The sequence below is a fragment of the Amblyomma mixtum genome, chromosome 2 (genome assembly GCF_055824585.1).
Source record: "Amblyomma mixtum isolate Tamu chromosome 2, ASM5582458v1, whole genome shotgun sequence".
NCBI classification, from domain to species: domain Eukaryota; kingdom Metazoa; phylum Arthropoda; class Arachnida; order Ixodida; family Ixodidae; genus Amblyomma; species Amblyomma mixtum.
This window is the reverse complement of record NC_143013.1, coordinates 260,709,160-260,727,062: the sequence shown is the minus strand read 5'-3', so window position 1 is coordinate 260,727,062 and position 17,903 is coordinate 260,709,160. Positions and strand designations below refer to the sequence as shown.

The 17,903-nt window shown below is 45.9% G+C and overlaps 1 protein-coding gene across 2 annotated transcripts in view; it reads left to right on the top strand.

The window, feature by feature from the left end:
• Positions 1-17,903, top strand: part of LOC149363749 (uncharacterized) — a 295,934-nt gene that overhangs the window by 230,540 nt on the left and 47,491 nt on the right. For both annotated transcript variants that reach the window (XM_089573697.1, XM_089573698.1), the window contains exons 3-5: positions 434-685; positions 2,888-3,116; positions 3,217-3,503. In XM_089573697.1, the coding sequence (XP_089429823.1) occupies positions 434-685; positions 2,888-3,116; positions 3,217-3,503 (768 nt within the window). The remainder of the gene's footprint in view (positions 1-433; positions 686-2,887; positions 3,117-3,216; positions 3,504-17,903) is intronic.

Below are 17,903 nucleotides of genomic sequence, written 5' to 3'. Positions count from 1 at the left end.
TACTTTAACAAGTTTTTTAATGGCATTTCGGAAAAGTGAAACCTTTTATTGACGTCTTGTGTCTATGCGTTTTTAGTACTATGGTTTTTGCACACTGCGTTCGCGCGAAAGTCGTCTGCGCACACACGAACAGCGTTTTCGGAATGAAACATCTTAGTAGTGCCACTCCATGTTCCCGGAAAAATACGACTGTCCCGCAACAAGTAGCTCACCGTCCCATGATTCATTGAGCGTCCATGGTGGCTGAAGTGCAGCGCCGCCAGCTTTCCCTCTAGGTAATAGTAAGAAACTCTATGTCGTGTACGTTGATGATGATGACGCTGAGGATGATGCACTGGTTTATTCAAACCAAGTTTCGTCGCTTATTATTGACTCATCTTTCTCAGTGACCACTCTTTTAATCATTCGCCCGGCTAATATGACGGCGGCGCAGGTTCTCGACGCGCCACATCGGCGAGCCTCGCACGGCGGGCAGCGACTCGGCAGCATCGCCGGCTACGGAGTCGCGGCCCCGCTTCTTCTCGAGGCCCAACTGCGAGCGCCTGCTGATGGGCGTCATCAATCCGGACGAGAACGCACTCTTCGTCTGGCTCTGGATCCTCACCTGGTGCGTGCTGTACAACGCCTGGGCGCTCATCCTCCGCCAGACGTTCACCGAGCTGCAGACCTCCTCCGTGCATCTCTGGTCAGTCTCTCCCTCCTTCTTCCTTTCTCTCCACCCTCCCCTCACTGCGCGTAGGCTTTTCCCCTCTCTGTCCACGCACACGCACTCAATGACCTCCTCTCATAGTTGTCGAGGGTTGGATGTTCGGGCATGTCGGTATCCCATAGCAAAAGGTTGTAGGGCTAAATAGACGACCGGGAGTGACAGTGTCTGTGTCTGCCTCCTTAGACTTTCTGTTCTCTCTTTTTGGGCTACAACCTACAATATCAATTTCCTCTCTCTTCCTCTTTTTTTAATTCGATATTATGAAAACAAACTGAGGCCCCTCTGGTTGCGACCAGCAATGCCTTCTTTCTAAAGCCGCCGCGGTGGCTCAGTAGTTATGGTGCTCGGCTGCTGACCCGAAAGACGCGGGTTCGATCCCGGCCGCGGCGGCTAGAATTTCTTTGGAGGAGAAATTCTAGAGGCCCGTGTACTGTGCGATGTCAGTGCACGTTAAAGAACCCCAGGTGGTCGAAATTTCCGGAGCCCTCCACTACTGCGTCTCTCATAGCCTTAGTCGCTTTGGGACGTTAAACCCCAATAAACCAACCAAACCAAACCTTCTTTCTAAATATAATGAATGCACAACAAAAAATGGTCATATTCCGAAGAAACATTACCATACGCCTTCTTTTCCACTACTCCTCTCCTCCAATAAAATAAGTAGCTTGATATTTTTTTTTGGCGAAACCAACACTACGCGAGTCTCCGAGCCATTTCGTGGAGCTGATGAAAGGCCATACTGCGCATGCGCTAGGAGCAGTGACGCCACACGGCGCACAGCTGGCGCGCCGCTGCCGTCGCTGCGCGGGTGACTCAGAGGTGCCGCCGCCGCGCTCGCCAGTTACGCATGCGCATTAGCAGCGCATAGCTATCGTGCCGGGACCGCTGCCGCGCGCTCTCCATGGCTCTCTCTCTCTCTCTCCTCGTTGCTTTCGCAATCCTCCAGGTTTAACCAGAGCTAAACCCCAATTTTTTAAATATTTTCTTTTGATCGCGAACCGCAGTGATAGGGCAGAGCTTCGAAAGCGACGCCGCTCCACCAGTGACGATTGTGAAACAATGCATTCTACTAAAGAGACTGGAAGCATTCACGCACACGTGACAGTCGGTGGATTCAGGAGTCACCGACTGCTTTCTCATCGCACAGAGTATTCACAAACGCATTACGAAAGTTTAAAGATTATTCACAAACGCATTACGAAAGTTTAAAAATTTTCAAAAATTGGCTCCTTTTCGCAGAAAAACTACGCATCAGTCTGTGCTCAAAATAGTATTTCAATCTTTGCTCAAGTGCCTTAAACTAATAATTTTTTTAATAATACTCCTAGCATAGCAGTCGCTCTCCAAAACGTAAAAGTTCTACCCTGAGTTAGCTGCCAAGACAGTATTTTGCTTCCCTCTAAATGATCCTGAAAGCACACAAATTTGGCGCGTATTTTTGTATAGCAAACTTCAGGGAAAGGCATGCACCAAGTTTAAAAAAAGTGCCTAAAATAGTCAAAAACAACACGCTGACCAAATAGAAAAACAAAAGTGCAGGACGCTTCGCATCCTGCAAGATAATATTTTCCTTAATGCGGATTCTTTTTACAGTTATCTTTTGCACTGGTCTTCGAACTGTTCATTTTCTCATCAATCTTCCCGAGTAGACGAGTTTTTGTTCAACTGTTGACTCATTGTCTATTTGAACCTTATTCACTTCAGCAAGAATGTAATGCCCGCAGATCACAATGCATGAGAAGTTGGCGCTGGGCCAAGTGGACCGAAATTTTTACTTAGTTTCGGCGGATTGTCAAAGCAGTCTAAAGTAATGGTGTTGATACTAAACAGCGGCATCCTGTCGTTTGTTAATGATGCTTCGCCACATTCTGAGTAATACTGCAGAGAAGAAAATTTTACGAAGCATCTTTTTTGCTCGTAGTTACGGCACTGATATGCCAGAGCTAAGCCTGCATATTTAAACCAATAAAAGTAACCTCCGCAATCATGGATTGTTTGACTGACTGACTGACTGACTGACTGACTGATTGATTGATTGATTGATTGATTGATTGATTGATTGATTGATTGATTGATTGATTGATTGATTGATTGATTGATTGATTGATTGATTGATTGATTGATTGATTGATTGATTGATTGATTGACTGACTGATTGATTGATTTTCGTACGCGCAGGTTCGTGGCTGACAGCTTCGCCGACCTGGTGTACCTGCTGGACATCGTGGTGCAATTCCGCACCGGCTACCTGGAGCAGGGGCTTATGGTGTGCGAGGCCCGCAAGTTGGCGGGTCACTACATGCGCTCCAAGCCTTTCCTCATGGACCTGCTCGCGCTCACGCCGCTCGACCTGCTCCAGTTCCAGATCGGCATCGCACCTCTTCTCCGCTTTCCGCGCTTCATCAAGGTATTCTATCCTTCGTGTCGTCAGTGGAGGTACCCGTAGGCTCTCCTATTACGTCAGCGACGATGTCTCTTAGACGCTTTTTATTACACGCCCACCACAGGTGTACCGCTGCTACCGGTTCTACTACATGGTGGAGTCGCGAACTATCTACCCGAACCTGTGGCGCGTGGTGAACCTGATCCACATCCTGCTGCTGCTGTCCCACTGGTTCGGCTGCTTCTACTACATGCTGTCCGAGTTCGAGAACTACGACGGCGACTGGACGTACCACAAGCCGGACTCTCCCGAGTGGAAGGCCTTGGGCCGGAAGTACCTCGCGTCGCTATACTGGTCCACGCTCACGCTCACCACCATCGGGGATCTGGTCACGCCCAGTTCCAACTTGCAGTGCGTACAGCTCTCTCTTCGGGGTTTTAGAGCGAAAGCTATACTCCTCGAGGCAAACTCCCAAGGTCAAATGTGGCGCGCGTTTGACCTTGAGCCGGCGGAGCGGAGGTGTGTCCTGTGACGTCACGCCACGTGACCCGCCGTGGAGAGGTGTCGAAGCTGCGCTTGCTCGGAGCATTGATTTAACTAGAAAGGATTTAACAGCTGCTTCATCGGCGCTGGTCGCTCAGTCTCGCCATGAATGAAGCGCGCACCTGTCCAAGCGCGCCAACTGTTCGCCACAGGCGCCAGGCTAATCATGCTTAACAGAGCTTTGCTCGTATAACTAGGTTCAAGTCATGCTTAAACCAGCCTGATTCTTTTTTCGTTGTTGTTGTGAAGACGCCTATCCACGCAGGCCAAGCGGTAACCGGACACCATCTCACGACCTCCGCCCACAACACCTACCCTGATCCTTAGGGAACTAGGCTGGTATACATTTAACGCTACGGCTCCTTTTCGTGGCTCACGTAATCTGTGTGTTAGGCCACGATCACACTGACCCAAAACCCCAGCGTCATCAAACTGTCCACTGAACTCGACGATTCCTGTACTTTATCTCCTGTCTCCCCCGCAGTCCGTCTCCCATGCGTGCAAACTGATTCATTGCACTTCACAACATGTGACACAACTGCCTCGCTTGAAAAAGCTGTTAGATACACCTAAAACAACGGCCAACGAGGGATACCACTCAGCAAGGAGACACGACACGAGATAACAGAAAAAAGAAGTACATTATTCAGAATGTTTTAGCGGCAAAAATCATCGCGTGGTTGATTAAAACATGTAGTATATCAAATGTATTTTCCTTAGTTTGCGGGCGCGGCGGCAGCCCACTTCTTTCTGCTCAAAGTCGGGAACACTGAGAACGTTCATTCGCCGTCCACTCTAGATTACAAGCAAAACTGGCATTTTCAGTGCTCGACGAAGAGTCAGTGTAGGACATCCCTGCTTCAAGACGGTATTAACTGTTTCCTTCACTTCGTGACCTTAATATGACAAGAACGTTGCTGCAATGATGAAAGAATCATCATTATCCAGCAAAATAAGAGCGAGCTTAGAATGTTCCGACCGTTCCAGTTTTACGTACATTCGAGTTTATGGCTGTTGCTTAGTAACACAATCATGCACCAGTATTTTGCAGGTCTCTTTTGCAATACTTTTTTTTTTTCATAGAGTAGTCCTGTCTGCCTCATCATGCCAGCGTTGCCTTGAGGTACCAATTTTTTCCAGTTCGTCAGAACATTCGCCGGATTTAAGCACTAGAAGCCACGCCATTCTGACCGCTAAGAAAGATTGCCTTTCAAAATATGGCTATAGCCGCCTCATCGGCCGTATTCACAAACTTTCGCCAGAGCACCGTTGACAAAGTTTTGTATATAAAGCTCAAACGAAGCGCAAACACAGCTATCGAATGCCATTACTTGTTGCAAGAGCTTTTAATGAAGAAAAAACGAAGCAACAGCTGTTTATTAGTTTGTTCTGATTGAAAAAGAAAACCTTGACCTTCATCGCTGACTTTGATAAATGGCATTTTCTAGCAGGCTACCTGGGCAAAGTATAAGCACAAACAGAACCGACGGAAGCACGAACAATCGTCCGCACGGATGACCGTGACGTGTCTAACCTTTTCGATGTAAGAGAGAAACAGTATATTTCACGCGGACTTATCTGGATAGTAAGCAGACAATAAAACACTACTTATCATATATCACAAGCTCTGCTTGTACAGTACAAGTTATGAACGCGAGGTGACAACCTCCAGAAGTGTGCGGCTGGCTCGCGAGCGCATGAGAACAGCACGGTTGCAGAAACCACCGCCTAGTCCTAGTAGTTTCCACCAGGCTGTAAGAACCGAAACGAAACTTTCAGATGGAATGTTGCTTTTTTGGCTTTACTTTGGCTTTAAGTTGGCTTTACTTTTCGGGCATGTCGATTTCGTGTAGCAGCATCACAGAACCACACGAAAGATTTATTTAAAGTCAGCAGTCGATTTAGGAATAGAATGTACCACTCCTAAAAGTTCACACAGTTTCTCTCAATCGTCTCATCTAGCTTTTTGCTTTCCTTTCACTGTGCCACCCCAGTTTCTTGATTTAGGCTGTTTTTTTTTTTTCCTTCAGCACTGACAAACGAGAAATAGCGCCATCAGACCTTTTTCATTCTTTCTGCGAGTGTTCGCGCTTTAGTCGCATTTTCTTCATCCGACACGTGATCTGTCCTGTGAACGAATAGAATGGAAAGTCTGCGTGAGTGCAATTCGTTGGAGGCGAGGCACTTCGGGGAGGGAAACGCAATGACAAGAAGATATTCGTGACGAGAATAAATCCACTCGAAAAGGAGGTCGATTTTTTTGGGCAGCAGCAAATTTGTCGCAGTTTCGGCGCCCGAACGTCCGTACTGCACCCTCTCTCGGTCTCTTTCGGCTCATAACTTATTGCCCGCGTCATAAAACTTCTCCCTGCCTACATGAGAAATTTCAGAGCAGGGACCAACTAATAAAAACAAGCATACAGACAAGAAATATTTGCAGACTAAAAATGGGTGCGTACTTATTCGCCGACCTCAAGCACCGGTTCTCCAGAACAGAATGACGACGCGCAGGATTCGCTAAAAAAAACAAAAAAAAAGGAAAAAACAGCAATACCACTCTCTCAAGTTCGGGTGACCTGACGGGGAATGCGGAGAAAGCATCTGCGCACGGCTGGTCGTTCATCAAACGCGTAATATTTCGGGCCCTTGAAAGACGAGGTCCGATAGCAGCGGGCCCTCTCAAGCACACTCGGCCACCGGTTGGAACACGACCGAGTACCCGCTCCACCACACCAGCACTGGCAGTGGCAGCGGAAACGAGAAGCTTTGCAAAGTCATATCAGGTTCCCCAGCCTCCTATTTGCTGCTGTCCCTTTCTCCCGCGGGCTGTCAGAGCTGGACCCCGAGTTTCGTAACGCATTTGTATGCCGAACCACTCGCAATAATAGCTTGCCCTGTGTATGCTATGGTGGATGGCACATGTGATCGCTGCATTCTTCTTTGCCTTCATGCCTTTCATGTTGCGCGACAGCTGATAAGAAAGCCATTTTAGCTGCGAGTGGTTGTCGGCTAGCTAATGTGACGCAATTTCATGGCTCCGAACATTCCGACGGTGATACCGAAGTCCGGTTTGAGCACACTCAACGCACGTCTCTTCCCTTCTTTTGCTTCTCCATATTTAACGCTAGCCAAGCTAACGTCATCCAACGAGGGACAGGATTATCAAGACTAGTCAGACTCAATTATTACATACGCTGTCGCGTATGATTGGCTGTTGTGTGCTGGCCAACTGACAACGGATGGCCGGTAAAAAAAAATGTTTATATATGAGGGTAGCTTGTCCCCACCGACATCACCCATACATTTCGAAAGGCCGCGCAGCTTTCGTCAGGCAGCGAGGTACAGCCTATATTTATTCTTGCAGCGTGTGGTTATATAGTACTTTATGCGGTGCTGCTACGCACATTAGGAAGCATTGTTCTGGGGTAAAACAAGACAACACCCAAAAAGGAACATTTACAAGGAGCACAGACTCCAGCTGGAAAAAGAGGGTAACAACATGAAAGTTCTCGCAACATTACGTAATGCTCCGGAAAACAACACCCTACATCCCCCTCGTCTTTTTCTACCCTTTATTTTGCCCCTTGGTGCGCAGCGTATTCGTATAGCCATGATTTATGCCCTCGCTATCATCGCTCCCATCTCGTTTTCGGGAAATGCTGTTGCGTGCGCTCCGTGTGTTATATACGCATCCGACGAGAAGCACCAGCCTGCAGATGCTGGCATGTTACGAAATGTGTCGGAGGCGCTACTCTCCCAACAGCTGTGACTCGCAGCTTGCGCAGGTGGATGCAGCGTTCCTTCAGCGCGTCAAATGGGCGACCCCGTGCGTCGCAAACGTCATAATAATGGCTGCCGTTTTTTGCGAGGCGTGATTCTAAACCCGTGGGCCGGCTTAGCGGGTGCGCCTATCTGCGTTCATGCGTTCGCTCTTGCGCGCGTTTGTGTGTGTGCGTCTGTGCGTTTGTGCTTGTGTACGCATGTGTGTGTGCGCGCAAGCGTGTGTGAAAAACATTTTGACAGACGAGTGGCATGTGCTTACTAGTAAAAGCTTTGGTGGCAGCAGTGCGTTTATATTGCCGCGGGCTCTACTTTGCTCGCTCGAGGGTCACTGCATTACGGCAGTCCATCATGGCAACGAGAGAGTGTACCATTTGACTTTGCGATATTGAAGCTTAATGGGCATTTTCTATGCTTATGTGGTTACTAGGAGTTAATTTGCCCATGGAAGAAACAGAGTTTTATCTAGCGAAAGAAATACGCATCTAGGACACGACGGCTGGTTAAAAAATGTGATGCAGTTATTAGAGAAAATTAAAGCCTTACATTAATTAAAAATATTTTATTTACACGCCTACACTTAAGCTGTAAGAGACGGTGTGGTGAGGGACTCCCTGATTTGTCATACTTTAGGTAGCATATATAGGAACATGAGATTTTCGAAAAGCGGTAACAAAGAGGATCAAAATTGCAAAGCAAATGCTGGAGGGTATACAAAGCAGTTTTAAACAGAGCGTTTAACAGTTTAGCAATTCAAAAATACAAGATATAAGGAAAGGATAAAATGCAATGCTTAAAATCAGTTTCACCGAAGTAACTGCGGTGAGGCGATTTTCCCGGTCGTCGGACGTGAGGAGGCCGATTACAGGTTTCTAACACTACTTCCCAGGGAATGTGCAACCGTAGGTTAAAGGATAGGTAGGATTTTTTGAGAAAAGGCGGACAGCGAGCAGTTAAATATATAGAGTTGTTTTGAATATGCATTGTACGCTTTTAGAATACGTGAGACTGCGTTTTTGGGGACGCCTCGGTTGATACGGAAAGTCCTATAAAAAAAATGTGGGATACAACTCAAGAACGACGCGGGTTTCCCCCATCAAAGGACCCCCTTCCAGTTAATGGCGTCTGACGATACTCATGAGCCTGCTAGAGTGACAATGCAGGGAGTGGCAGATGAAACGGGACAGTCTCTTCCCTGCATTGTCTCGCCGCTCCCTTCATTGTCATGCTTGTAGTGTCATGAGAATCGGCCGACGCCATTCACTGGCAAAGAGGGAAAAGTCGCTTAGTTCTTGAGTTGTATGCAACTATAGATATATTTGCGAGTTTTGAGAGATACAAAGTTATGTAGCGCCGCAGTTCCGACCAATCAGTAACCCCAGTGGAGAAGTTCAAAAATAAATATTAGGTCGGCTTTCGGGCGTCTAAGTCCAAGTATTCCATGACAGATAAGCTGGGAAGGTGGAACGCAGCTATTTTTATGCTTGCACTTCTAGAACAACTGTGTTTAGTTATGGCGAGGAAGTTCGATTGTACTTTATCTTTATATGCGACCTCTTTTAGACTGCCAGATGCTCTTCCATGTGACCGAAGCATACTCCAACAATAATGCGCGACATAAAGAACAATAAAGTTTAATAAAGGTCTCTGGAGTTCTAAAGTCTCTGGAGACACGGTTCACTCTCTAGAGACATGACATTGCATTCCTGGTGATGTAGTTTGTGTGCGCAGAGAAACTAAGCGAAGAGTCAGGAACAGTACGGAGGTCCCGTATTATACTCTGGCAATGAAGCATGTCTCCGCAGATCCGATATGGTAAACTTTTGCGTCAGTTTTTCGCGCATACGAAACAACTTTAGTCCTTGTACTGATGAGTAAGAGCGTGTCCGCAGTGCACCAAACAGCGGAAGCAGATATGTCTTGTAGTATTGATAATCATTGATAGTGCGAACTTCTTTTAATATCTTCATCTCGCCGACGTACAAGAGGAATGACAAATGTTAGAAGGTAGCGGCGATATCACTTAAGAATAAACAAAAGATGAGTGGTCTGAGGACGGAGTTTTGCAGCGCACCTCGTGTGGGCTGCAGCATTAGGGTTCTGCAGAAAAGTCAGCGTCGGCATTGCCATTGTTGAACCGAATAATCCGGATTTTTCGAAAAGGTGGCTACATCACAGCAATCAGTTTTCGAGGTCTGCCCATCAGTGGTCAGGTAGCATTTGCAGTTTGTAAGCTAGTCATGGAGGAGTGGCAATAATGTCGCTGGACATGGCTGTTTCTGAAAACTTTTGATAATGTGATGGATTGCAAATTACCTCGAAGGCTTTACTTAGGTAACAAAATTGCGAGGACACTTTGGCAACTAAAGTGTTGAGCGGCGAAAGCCGAGGACACTATGCCGCGACGACTTCCGGTGGATGTCACGTCACATCGTTTCCGTGGTTATATCGATACCCAAATTATACATCTTTCGGGGATCGTAAGTGTTAATTACTCTTAATTACAGATTTTTCTATCTAATTTGACACAAGTTTGATGTTTTTCCGACCATTCTGTGACAATTTTTACGATGCCGTGACGACATTCGGTGGATGTGACGTCACACCATTCCCGTGGCTATATCGACGTCCGCGCTATTTCGACACAATTTCCAGGTTTTTGTCAATAATTAATTAACTAGCTAATCTACAGTCATCAAGCCTCACTTCTATATTAATTTTTTCCTCCTCTATCTGAAGCAGGCATTGGTTTTCTTCTATCGTTCTTAGTTCCTGAGTTAAACGCCTGTGACACGCTTTGTTAACGGACGACAGTATGGGTCATTAAAGGCTTTCTCCTTAATCAACTGTGTCAAGTTGGCTTCTTTTTTTAGCCACATCCGAGGCGCGGTACATGAAACTGAGAATATTTTAGGATGTTCAGAGGCCTGCGATAAAGCCGTGTTGATAAAGTAGGAAAGCTTTCTTAACGCTGCACCAGCTTAACATGTGTGTTCTAGTTTCAAAAACTTTCGAAGCTAAACGAAGAAGCGATATCAGAGGGCAGTTTTTCGCGTCGATTTTCCATTGACGTTTGTTAACAGGGGCAAGCCTTGCAATTTTCCAAAATTCAGGAAACGTTCACATTTTGATGCATATAATAAATATAGTACTTAACACTGGTAAAAGGAGAGAAAGTAAACCATCCAACTGGGTCACAAGGATGCTGTGTAACCGTTGGAGTGCGATGGCTTCAATTTACCAAGGCTACGTTTTACAGTGTCCTCATTAATAAGTACTGCGCACTGCTCGCCACAAGACACGATAGTTAGGTCGCCAAGATCGGTACCCTCAGTACCCGTAGACGCAGAACGAAATTGTTCTGCAAACGCACTTCATGTGTCTGCATTCACGCTTCCATCAACATCAGCCGCCGCGGTGGCTCAGTGGCTATGGTGCTCGGCTGCTGGCCCAAAAGATGCGGGTTCGATCCCAGCCGCGGCGGCTAGAATTTCTTTGGAGGAGAAATTCTAGAGGCCCGTGTGCTGTGCGATGTCAGTGCACGTTAAAGAACCCCAGGTGGTCGAAATTTCCGGAGCCCTTCACTACGGCGTCTCTCATAGCCTTAGTCGCTTTGGGACGTTAAACCCCACAAAAACCAAAACCAAAAAGCTTCCATCGACATCAAGGAAACATACATTTTCATTGCCTGTACTTGACCGAGCTACCGTTATTAAGTTTCTTAAGGTCCTTGTAATTTCGTTGTGAGATTTGATTCGATGGAAGCAATGTGGTTTTGATTGATCGCGATGTTAAAGTTGCTGCAGACAGACGCGTACCTTTTGAATTCCTCCTTCTACTCGATTAGGCTGTTCTTTTTTTGCTTACTTGTAGGAACTCTCTTTACGTCGCAACGCGGAAGGAAATTCCATCGAGAAGCAATTTGGGGATCTACGTGTTTCGGAAGTAATAATTGTAATAAAAGTTTATTTTTCATCAGGCAGTACAGTACAACATTTCCGGGCATGTCAAAGCCATCAGTGGCTTCTTAGGCAAAACCCGGCAGCAGGCGGCAAATCTCTTTTTTACCTACATAGAAGCATCATATGAAATTGGAAATGTTCAAGGGAAAAAAAAAGTAGAGAAAACAAGTGAATCAAGAAGATGCAATAAAAGTCATTTGCGAACAGGAAAAGGGGCAACTGGTTCGCTTGTGGTTGCCTACTAAAACAGAAAAAGAGAGAAGGTAATGAAATTGTTGTACCTTACGAACACATGAAAAGCAAGCAAAGAAAAGATCTTGAGCGTTTCCCCCCTTTTTTTCACCTTTTTTCACATCAAAATCCCGAGATAGAGTAGTTTGAGAGGGCTTTCTTTACTGCCTTTTTATTCTTTAAAATCCATATCTCACTACGTAGTCTATTAAATATTGCGGGGACATAAAAGCAGCGCTGGATTTATTCGTATTTAGTTCTGGTAGTGGGAACTTTCTAGATGGAGGCAGTACGGAGGTTATGAGAAGATGAGTGTTCAGTTCTGAATTTGTGCGTACTCTGAGTGTACAACTCTGAGCTTTGGCTTATAGCAAAAGCATAAAAGTAACGGGTAAATTCAACTCCTTTCGCAGAACTGTCACTTCAGATTTCTGATCGTCCTGTATTTTTTTTTTTTGTACCTTGCTTGATGAGTAACACTGAACGGTCGTGCTGAGCAAAAATACCATAAACTAGTTTTTATAGTCGATAAGGTAGGTGCCGACAAGTTGCGAAAATGACTTACCTGAAAGGGGTTTCGCGTATCTAGATCAGATTCCCCGGACAAGATTCACAAGTGATCCAAATCAAAAGAAAGGAATAATCCCTGCGAAAACTCGGCAAAACCACCATTGTGGATCTTGGCCCTCCAGATTTCTTGGGCAATATTAGTAGTACTACCTGCTATTAGCAATACGACCTACTTCCTCCTGCCGGGTATTCGCTCGCCAAGACACTTATACACTACTCGCGTAGCAACGCCTCAGTTTTACGTCTCCATTACACTCCATTTTATATTACTTCTCATTTTACACCTGTAGAGATACCTAGACAATACACAACAAATTCGGATAGTCGGACACATAGACCGACTATTTGGGACAAAAGTCTCCGGTACGGTTGGAAACCGGCTTCCGCACATATGCGTCGTGTTTTTCAGCATTAATTTCATATCACAAGCCCAGATAGCTAAACTCGACTTTGACTTTCACCTCTATTAGACTGGTCTCGATATGACGGCGATGAACACTTAAAAAACTCATTTCGACGCCACTGTTTTTCTTTTTTTCCTCTTTGTTCCCCACCCCAAGTGTAGGGTAGCCTACTGGGCATCGCCTGGTTAACCTTCCTGCTTTCCATCCTTCTTTTTCTCTCTCTCTTTCTCGCTCTCTATCTATCTCTCTCTCTCAGCGGCTAATGATGATGATGATGATGATGACGATCGACCTCGTTTGCGGCTCACGAGTCCTAAAGACTTTTTTTCCCGGGTTGTACGTATACGTACGTACATAGACGCATAAAGAAAAGTCCTAAGCCAAAAGCACAAAACAGTATTCAAAAAACTTCTGGCGCATCAGATGCATCGGTGTTTCCTTCTCTCCTCAAGAGACATCGCAACGCTGAAAAATACCGTTAATGAATAATTCATGTTTCCTGCCGACCAATCCTACACCGCGTCCGCGTGCGGACCTTTTAATGAATTCGAGCAGGGATTGCCAGGCGCCAGCTCTACCCGTATACGTTGTTGCTCACGCGTAGTTCCAGTTCACAAAAGTTACCTCTCTTCCGTCTGTTAATTTGAGTGGAGAAATGAGTTTTGCCGTACAAAGAACGAAGCTTATGTCACCTGCGCTCGGCGTAGGTCATGAATGCGACATTCCATAGATGTCGCTTTTAATAGCCGAGCCGAGGCATCTGCCGAAAACGTTGCTGTAGAGGTCTTTTCAGTAGAGCATAAAGTGCAGCAGGCCGTAGAATTTGACCGTTAAACACAACTCATTCGTGGACGTGTTGCGAAAAACTGCTTCAATTTTTTTTTTTTTTACATATACAGTTTTCTCCTGCTCAGTTTCTCAGCATTTCGATATCGAGTGCACGCAACGTGTGTTTGTCCTCTGTCTGGGTCAATATCTCGCGCTTCCGTGTGTGGCCTGTTCGGTTAAAAAAGCATAAACCCCTGCTGCCAGCACCGCTTCGTTATTTCTACCTGCTGACGGGGCGAAACCATAGAAAGGATCGGCGTACCTTCCGTGTCCTGGATGGAACGCCGTTTTTGACACCGAAAAATGTACCTTCAAGCAAAATGGTCTCGTTGTACTGGCAGGCTGTTGACTGTCAGTCTTTGAAAATGTAGGCCCATGTTTCTTTTGTATTTTTCTTGCTTATTTTACTATGTTTGGTTTGGTTTATGGTATTTAACGTCCCGAAGCGACTCAGGCCTAAGGGAAGCAGTAATGGAGGGCTCCGGAGAGTTTTGACCGCCTTAGGTTCTTTTAAAGGGAAGGTGAAATGTTTTTTGAAAATTCGAAATTATTCAAGAATTAGAATCTATGAAGCTTCTATAGTTAAAGCATGCGTAGTAGTTTTGCGCTAGCATCTAAAATGGTGATGTAATCACCGATTAAAACCGTGACGATGTTCAGGCTTCTCCTCATGGCTTTAGAAGAGTGCGGAGAACCTCGTGGTGACGTCATTGTTACCGAAATTTGTATACAGGTAAATTTGTATACAAGCTGCCGTACGTCATCTGATGCCGCCAATGTTTCGTGAGCATCACCTTCGTCGGCACTCGTTTTCTTCCTTTAAACAACCACTTCCTCGCTGGAAACTTGGCGCCACCGTACGTAACATAATCATTGCAGCCTCTGCCTGTCGGTGTGCACAGCAGATAATCCTGAATGCCGGAGCCTTTTAGTCGGCACTTACAGTTGCTAGCGCAAAAACATTTCGCACGCTTTACCTGCAAGTTTCACACAGTCGGCTCGTTTAAACTTATCTAATTCTAAAACCACTTCAGACAACCATTGACGTGCTTTGCAATCACCAGTACACGGGCCTCTAACATTTCGCCACCATCGAAATGCCACCTCCACGGCCTTGATCGAACCCGCGTCTTTAAGAACAGCAGCCGAGCACAGTAACCAGTGAACCACGACTGCGGCCCTAATTTTACTAGGTGCTGGCTGATAGACTGCTTTTGAGCAGCCGCGGTTAATTCAGCTCCATATATATTCAGATGGAGCAATACACAGAGACGTAGATGAATGTTTCTTTTAAGCGAACTGGTCTGGATGTTAATTGGCTGAAGAGATGGAAGTTGTCTTAATTTATCACTCCATCAATGAAGGCACGAATACTATAGGCATGTGATAAAAGAATTTTTTCTAATGCAGTCTTGTAGTCTGGCAGTGCGTAAAAGGAACGTTTCTGTTGATTCTATCAATACTTCGAAAAAATAACTTGGATGCATATGATTGCTCTTCGTGCAACGGGCCCATTTAGGCGAAGTGCTCAAGGCATTTCACAACAAACAATGGACTGTAAACTTGGGCCGCTGTTTATTTTCAAGGTATAAGTGCTCTAAAAATATCCTCTCGTATCTCCGGAGCGAACTTGAAGGCAACAATAGATTTGAATTAAAACATGACGGTAGCCGTAGTAGACCATCAAAATCCTGACAGAGCTTGTTGATGCTTTAGCTTTAGAGTGATCTATGCCAGCGGAAATGGCGAGCGCCATCTGTGAGTAACCAGGTGCGTTGCCCCCTGCCCACCGGGCTACGAACGAACTTAGTAAACTACCTATGCGAATTTGTATGCTAGTTCAGATATAACGAACTTTAGTGTGTGAATTCCTCGGATATAACGAACGGTTGGCTGCCAACGCTTTCAAACGGTTCACCAAGGATCTCCTAAGAATTTTTGTCTTGTTACGTACGCTGAAAATACGGCCTGAATGCTAGGATAACATCTTTTCATTTACAGACAACAGTGTTGCCTTAATTTGAAAGGTACACGATATGATAAATGGAATTTAACGTCCCCACGCTACGCATGGCCTATCAAAGACATCGGGGTGGAGGGATCGCTATTAATTGCAACCACATGGATGTCTTTATCGTCCACCGACATCTCACAGCACATGGACATGTTTGCACTTGCTTCCATGTAAACGTGGTCGCCGTGGCCAGTATTCGATTCCACGACCTTTGGCACAGGAGCCGATGTCCGTAGCCATTGAGCCACCGCGGCGGGTAAAGGTGGACTTCATCCTTCAAAGTAAAATCCAGATAAGAATTCTAACCAGTGCGCATATTTCCGATAATTCTAACAAATGGCACCTGACTCTCAACCTGCGGTATTTTTCACATTTTTACACAGTTACACTAACTATAAGACAGTGACTGCAAAAAACGTGGTTTGGTTTTAATTTCCTGGGGCTTAACTTCCCAAAGCGACTCAGGCAAGGAAGTATGCCGTAGTGGAGGCTCTGGATGATTTCGACCACTTGGGATTCTTTCACGTGCACTGACTTCGCCAGAGTACTCGGGCTTCTAGCGTTTCGCCTCCATCTAAATGCGACCGCAGCGGCTGATATCGAACCCGCGTCTTCTGGATCAGCAGCCGAACCCCGTAACCCCTGAGCCAAAGAAGCGTTGACGCTGAAAAATACGATGTGATGATCATAACTCATCCATTCAATGCCCCTCACGTTTTCTAGGGCCCGTTTATTCGCCTTTTTTTTTTGGTCATCGCTACTCTGAAGCACCATCACTATTCTTTGTCATCACTACTCTGAAGTTTTTCTGAAGCAGCCTTGAAAATGGGCAGCAGTTTGGTGCCTTGTACTCTTTGATACTATTGTGAAAGTACAGCCGCGCCACGGACTGCGGAGTGGGCATATAAAGCCGCACCTTAGGACCAGCCGCATGTTACCCCGGTTCTCCGCTCCTGAGACAAACGGACACCGCCTGAATCGCGCAAACAAAGCGAATCTCTCGACATCGGTATGCACGCTTTTTCTCTCTCGTTTCGCATTTTCTCTTCTTATTTCCTTCAGCAGTTTCTTTATTTTTTTTCTGTGAGGGGCACTTACATATGGAAACGGTCTTAAAGACAGGAAGTAGGAGAAAAACTCAAACGTAAGCCGAAACGAACACACAGGCAAAGAAACTTCACTGACCTAGTTTTTGCTACACTGCCTTATGTCTTTATTTGCTGGAGTTTTTGTTTTAGTGTTTTTTCCTTAGCTTTTGAAGTCTGCTTTCATCCAAGCAAGCCTCAAGACTGTGCGCAAACTCGCAGTTTCTGGAACGAGATCCGCAGAGCGTATACTTTCCCGGCGTCTTGGTTTCCAAGCCCGTCTTAGTTTTCAGACACATTTGTGTTCACACTTTCCTTCCGTTATTACTACCTCCGGCTTGCAGTGATTGCCGACGCCCTTTTTATTTTAGACGTTACTATTCCCCGAGTGCTTACTCCTAGGCGTTGCGGCTAAACTCGTGTTTTCTTGAGAAGAAAAAAAAGCAAAAACTGAGACACTCTTCACACCGCAGCAAAGCGAAAACAAGGGAAAGACGGCGTCTGTCGCGACACGCTTCTTTGAAACTGCAAAAGTTTCGGAGTGGAGTTGGAAAAACGCCCCAAGAGAATGATTGGAATGCCTCCGGTCTTTTCGGAACATTCTCCCCAAAGCGCCTGCGAAAGCCAATGTCAACATCCATTTTCTATCGGGTGCTCGGCTTAGCCCGATGTCGGCGCGGCTCTGAGTCGTGCTCAGTGTTGCGACCTTGGGTTATCGTGTCTGCCAGCTTTTGTGAATGCTTTCTTTGTTTCGTTGTATTTTTAAAACCACTCTGTTTTCTTTGCGCGAACTTGTACCGCAAGCGTCAGATGTTGCGAGTGAAGATTGCCAGCATTCGGTTGTACAGGCAGTGCAGGAGTAGATGTACGAGTCAGTGCAAGACGAGGGTAAAGCGACACCGGCACGGCTGTAGACGTGCGTCGTAAAGAAATTCCTGAAGTGTATAGACGCTTGTGCTTGTCGGTTCATATTGCAAAGGTAAAAGCGTAGCGCAAAAAGACGAGGGCTAAGACAGACAAACACACACAGTGCTGACTTCCAACAAAGATAAATTTTCAAAAGAAGGGTGGATTATATAACGACTTATCAACACACCATCAAATAATGCGCTAGCAAAGCTTATCAGTCAGATATGCGAGCTCCTTTTTCAACAGCGCGACGGAAGGGCTACTCACATAGACATCTTCCAACAGATAAATTCATTCGGATTCAATGATTTCCCGTGTTAAGTAGTTTTGTACACTTTTAAAGTAACACACTTTTTTGAGGAATGGTATGCAATCAAAAACGAGGCATTGAGCTCAGAAACATTTCCCACTACGTCCCGTTCATGCTCCCGAAGCCTATCATTCAGGCATCTGCCTGAATGATAGGCTTTGGGAGCATCTGCCTG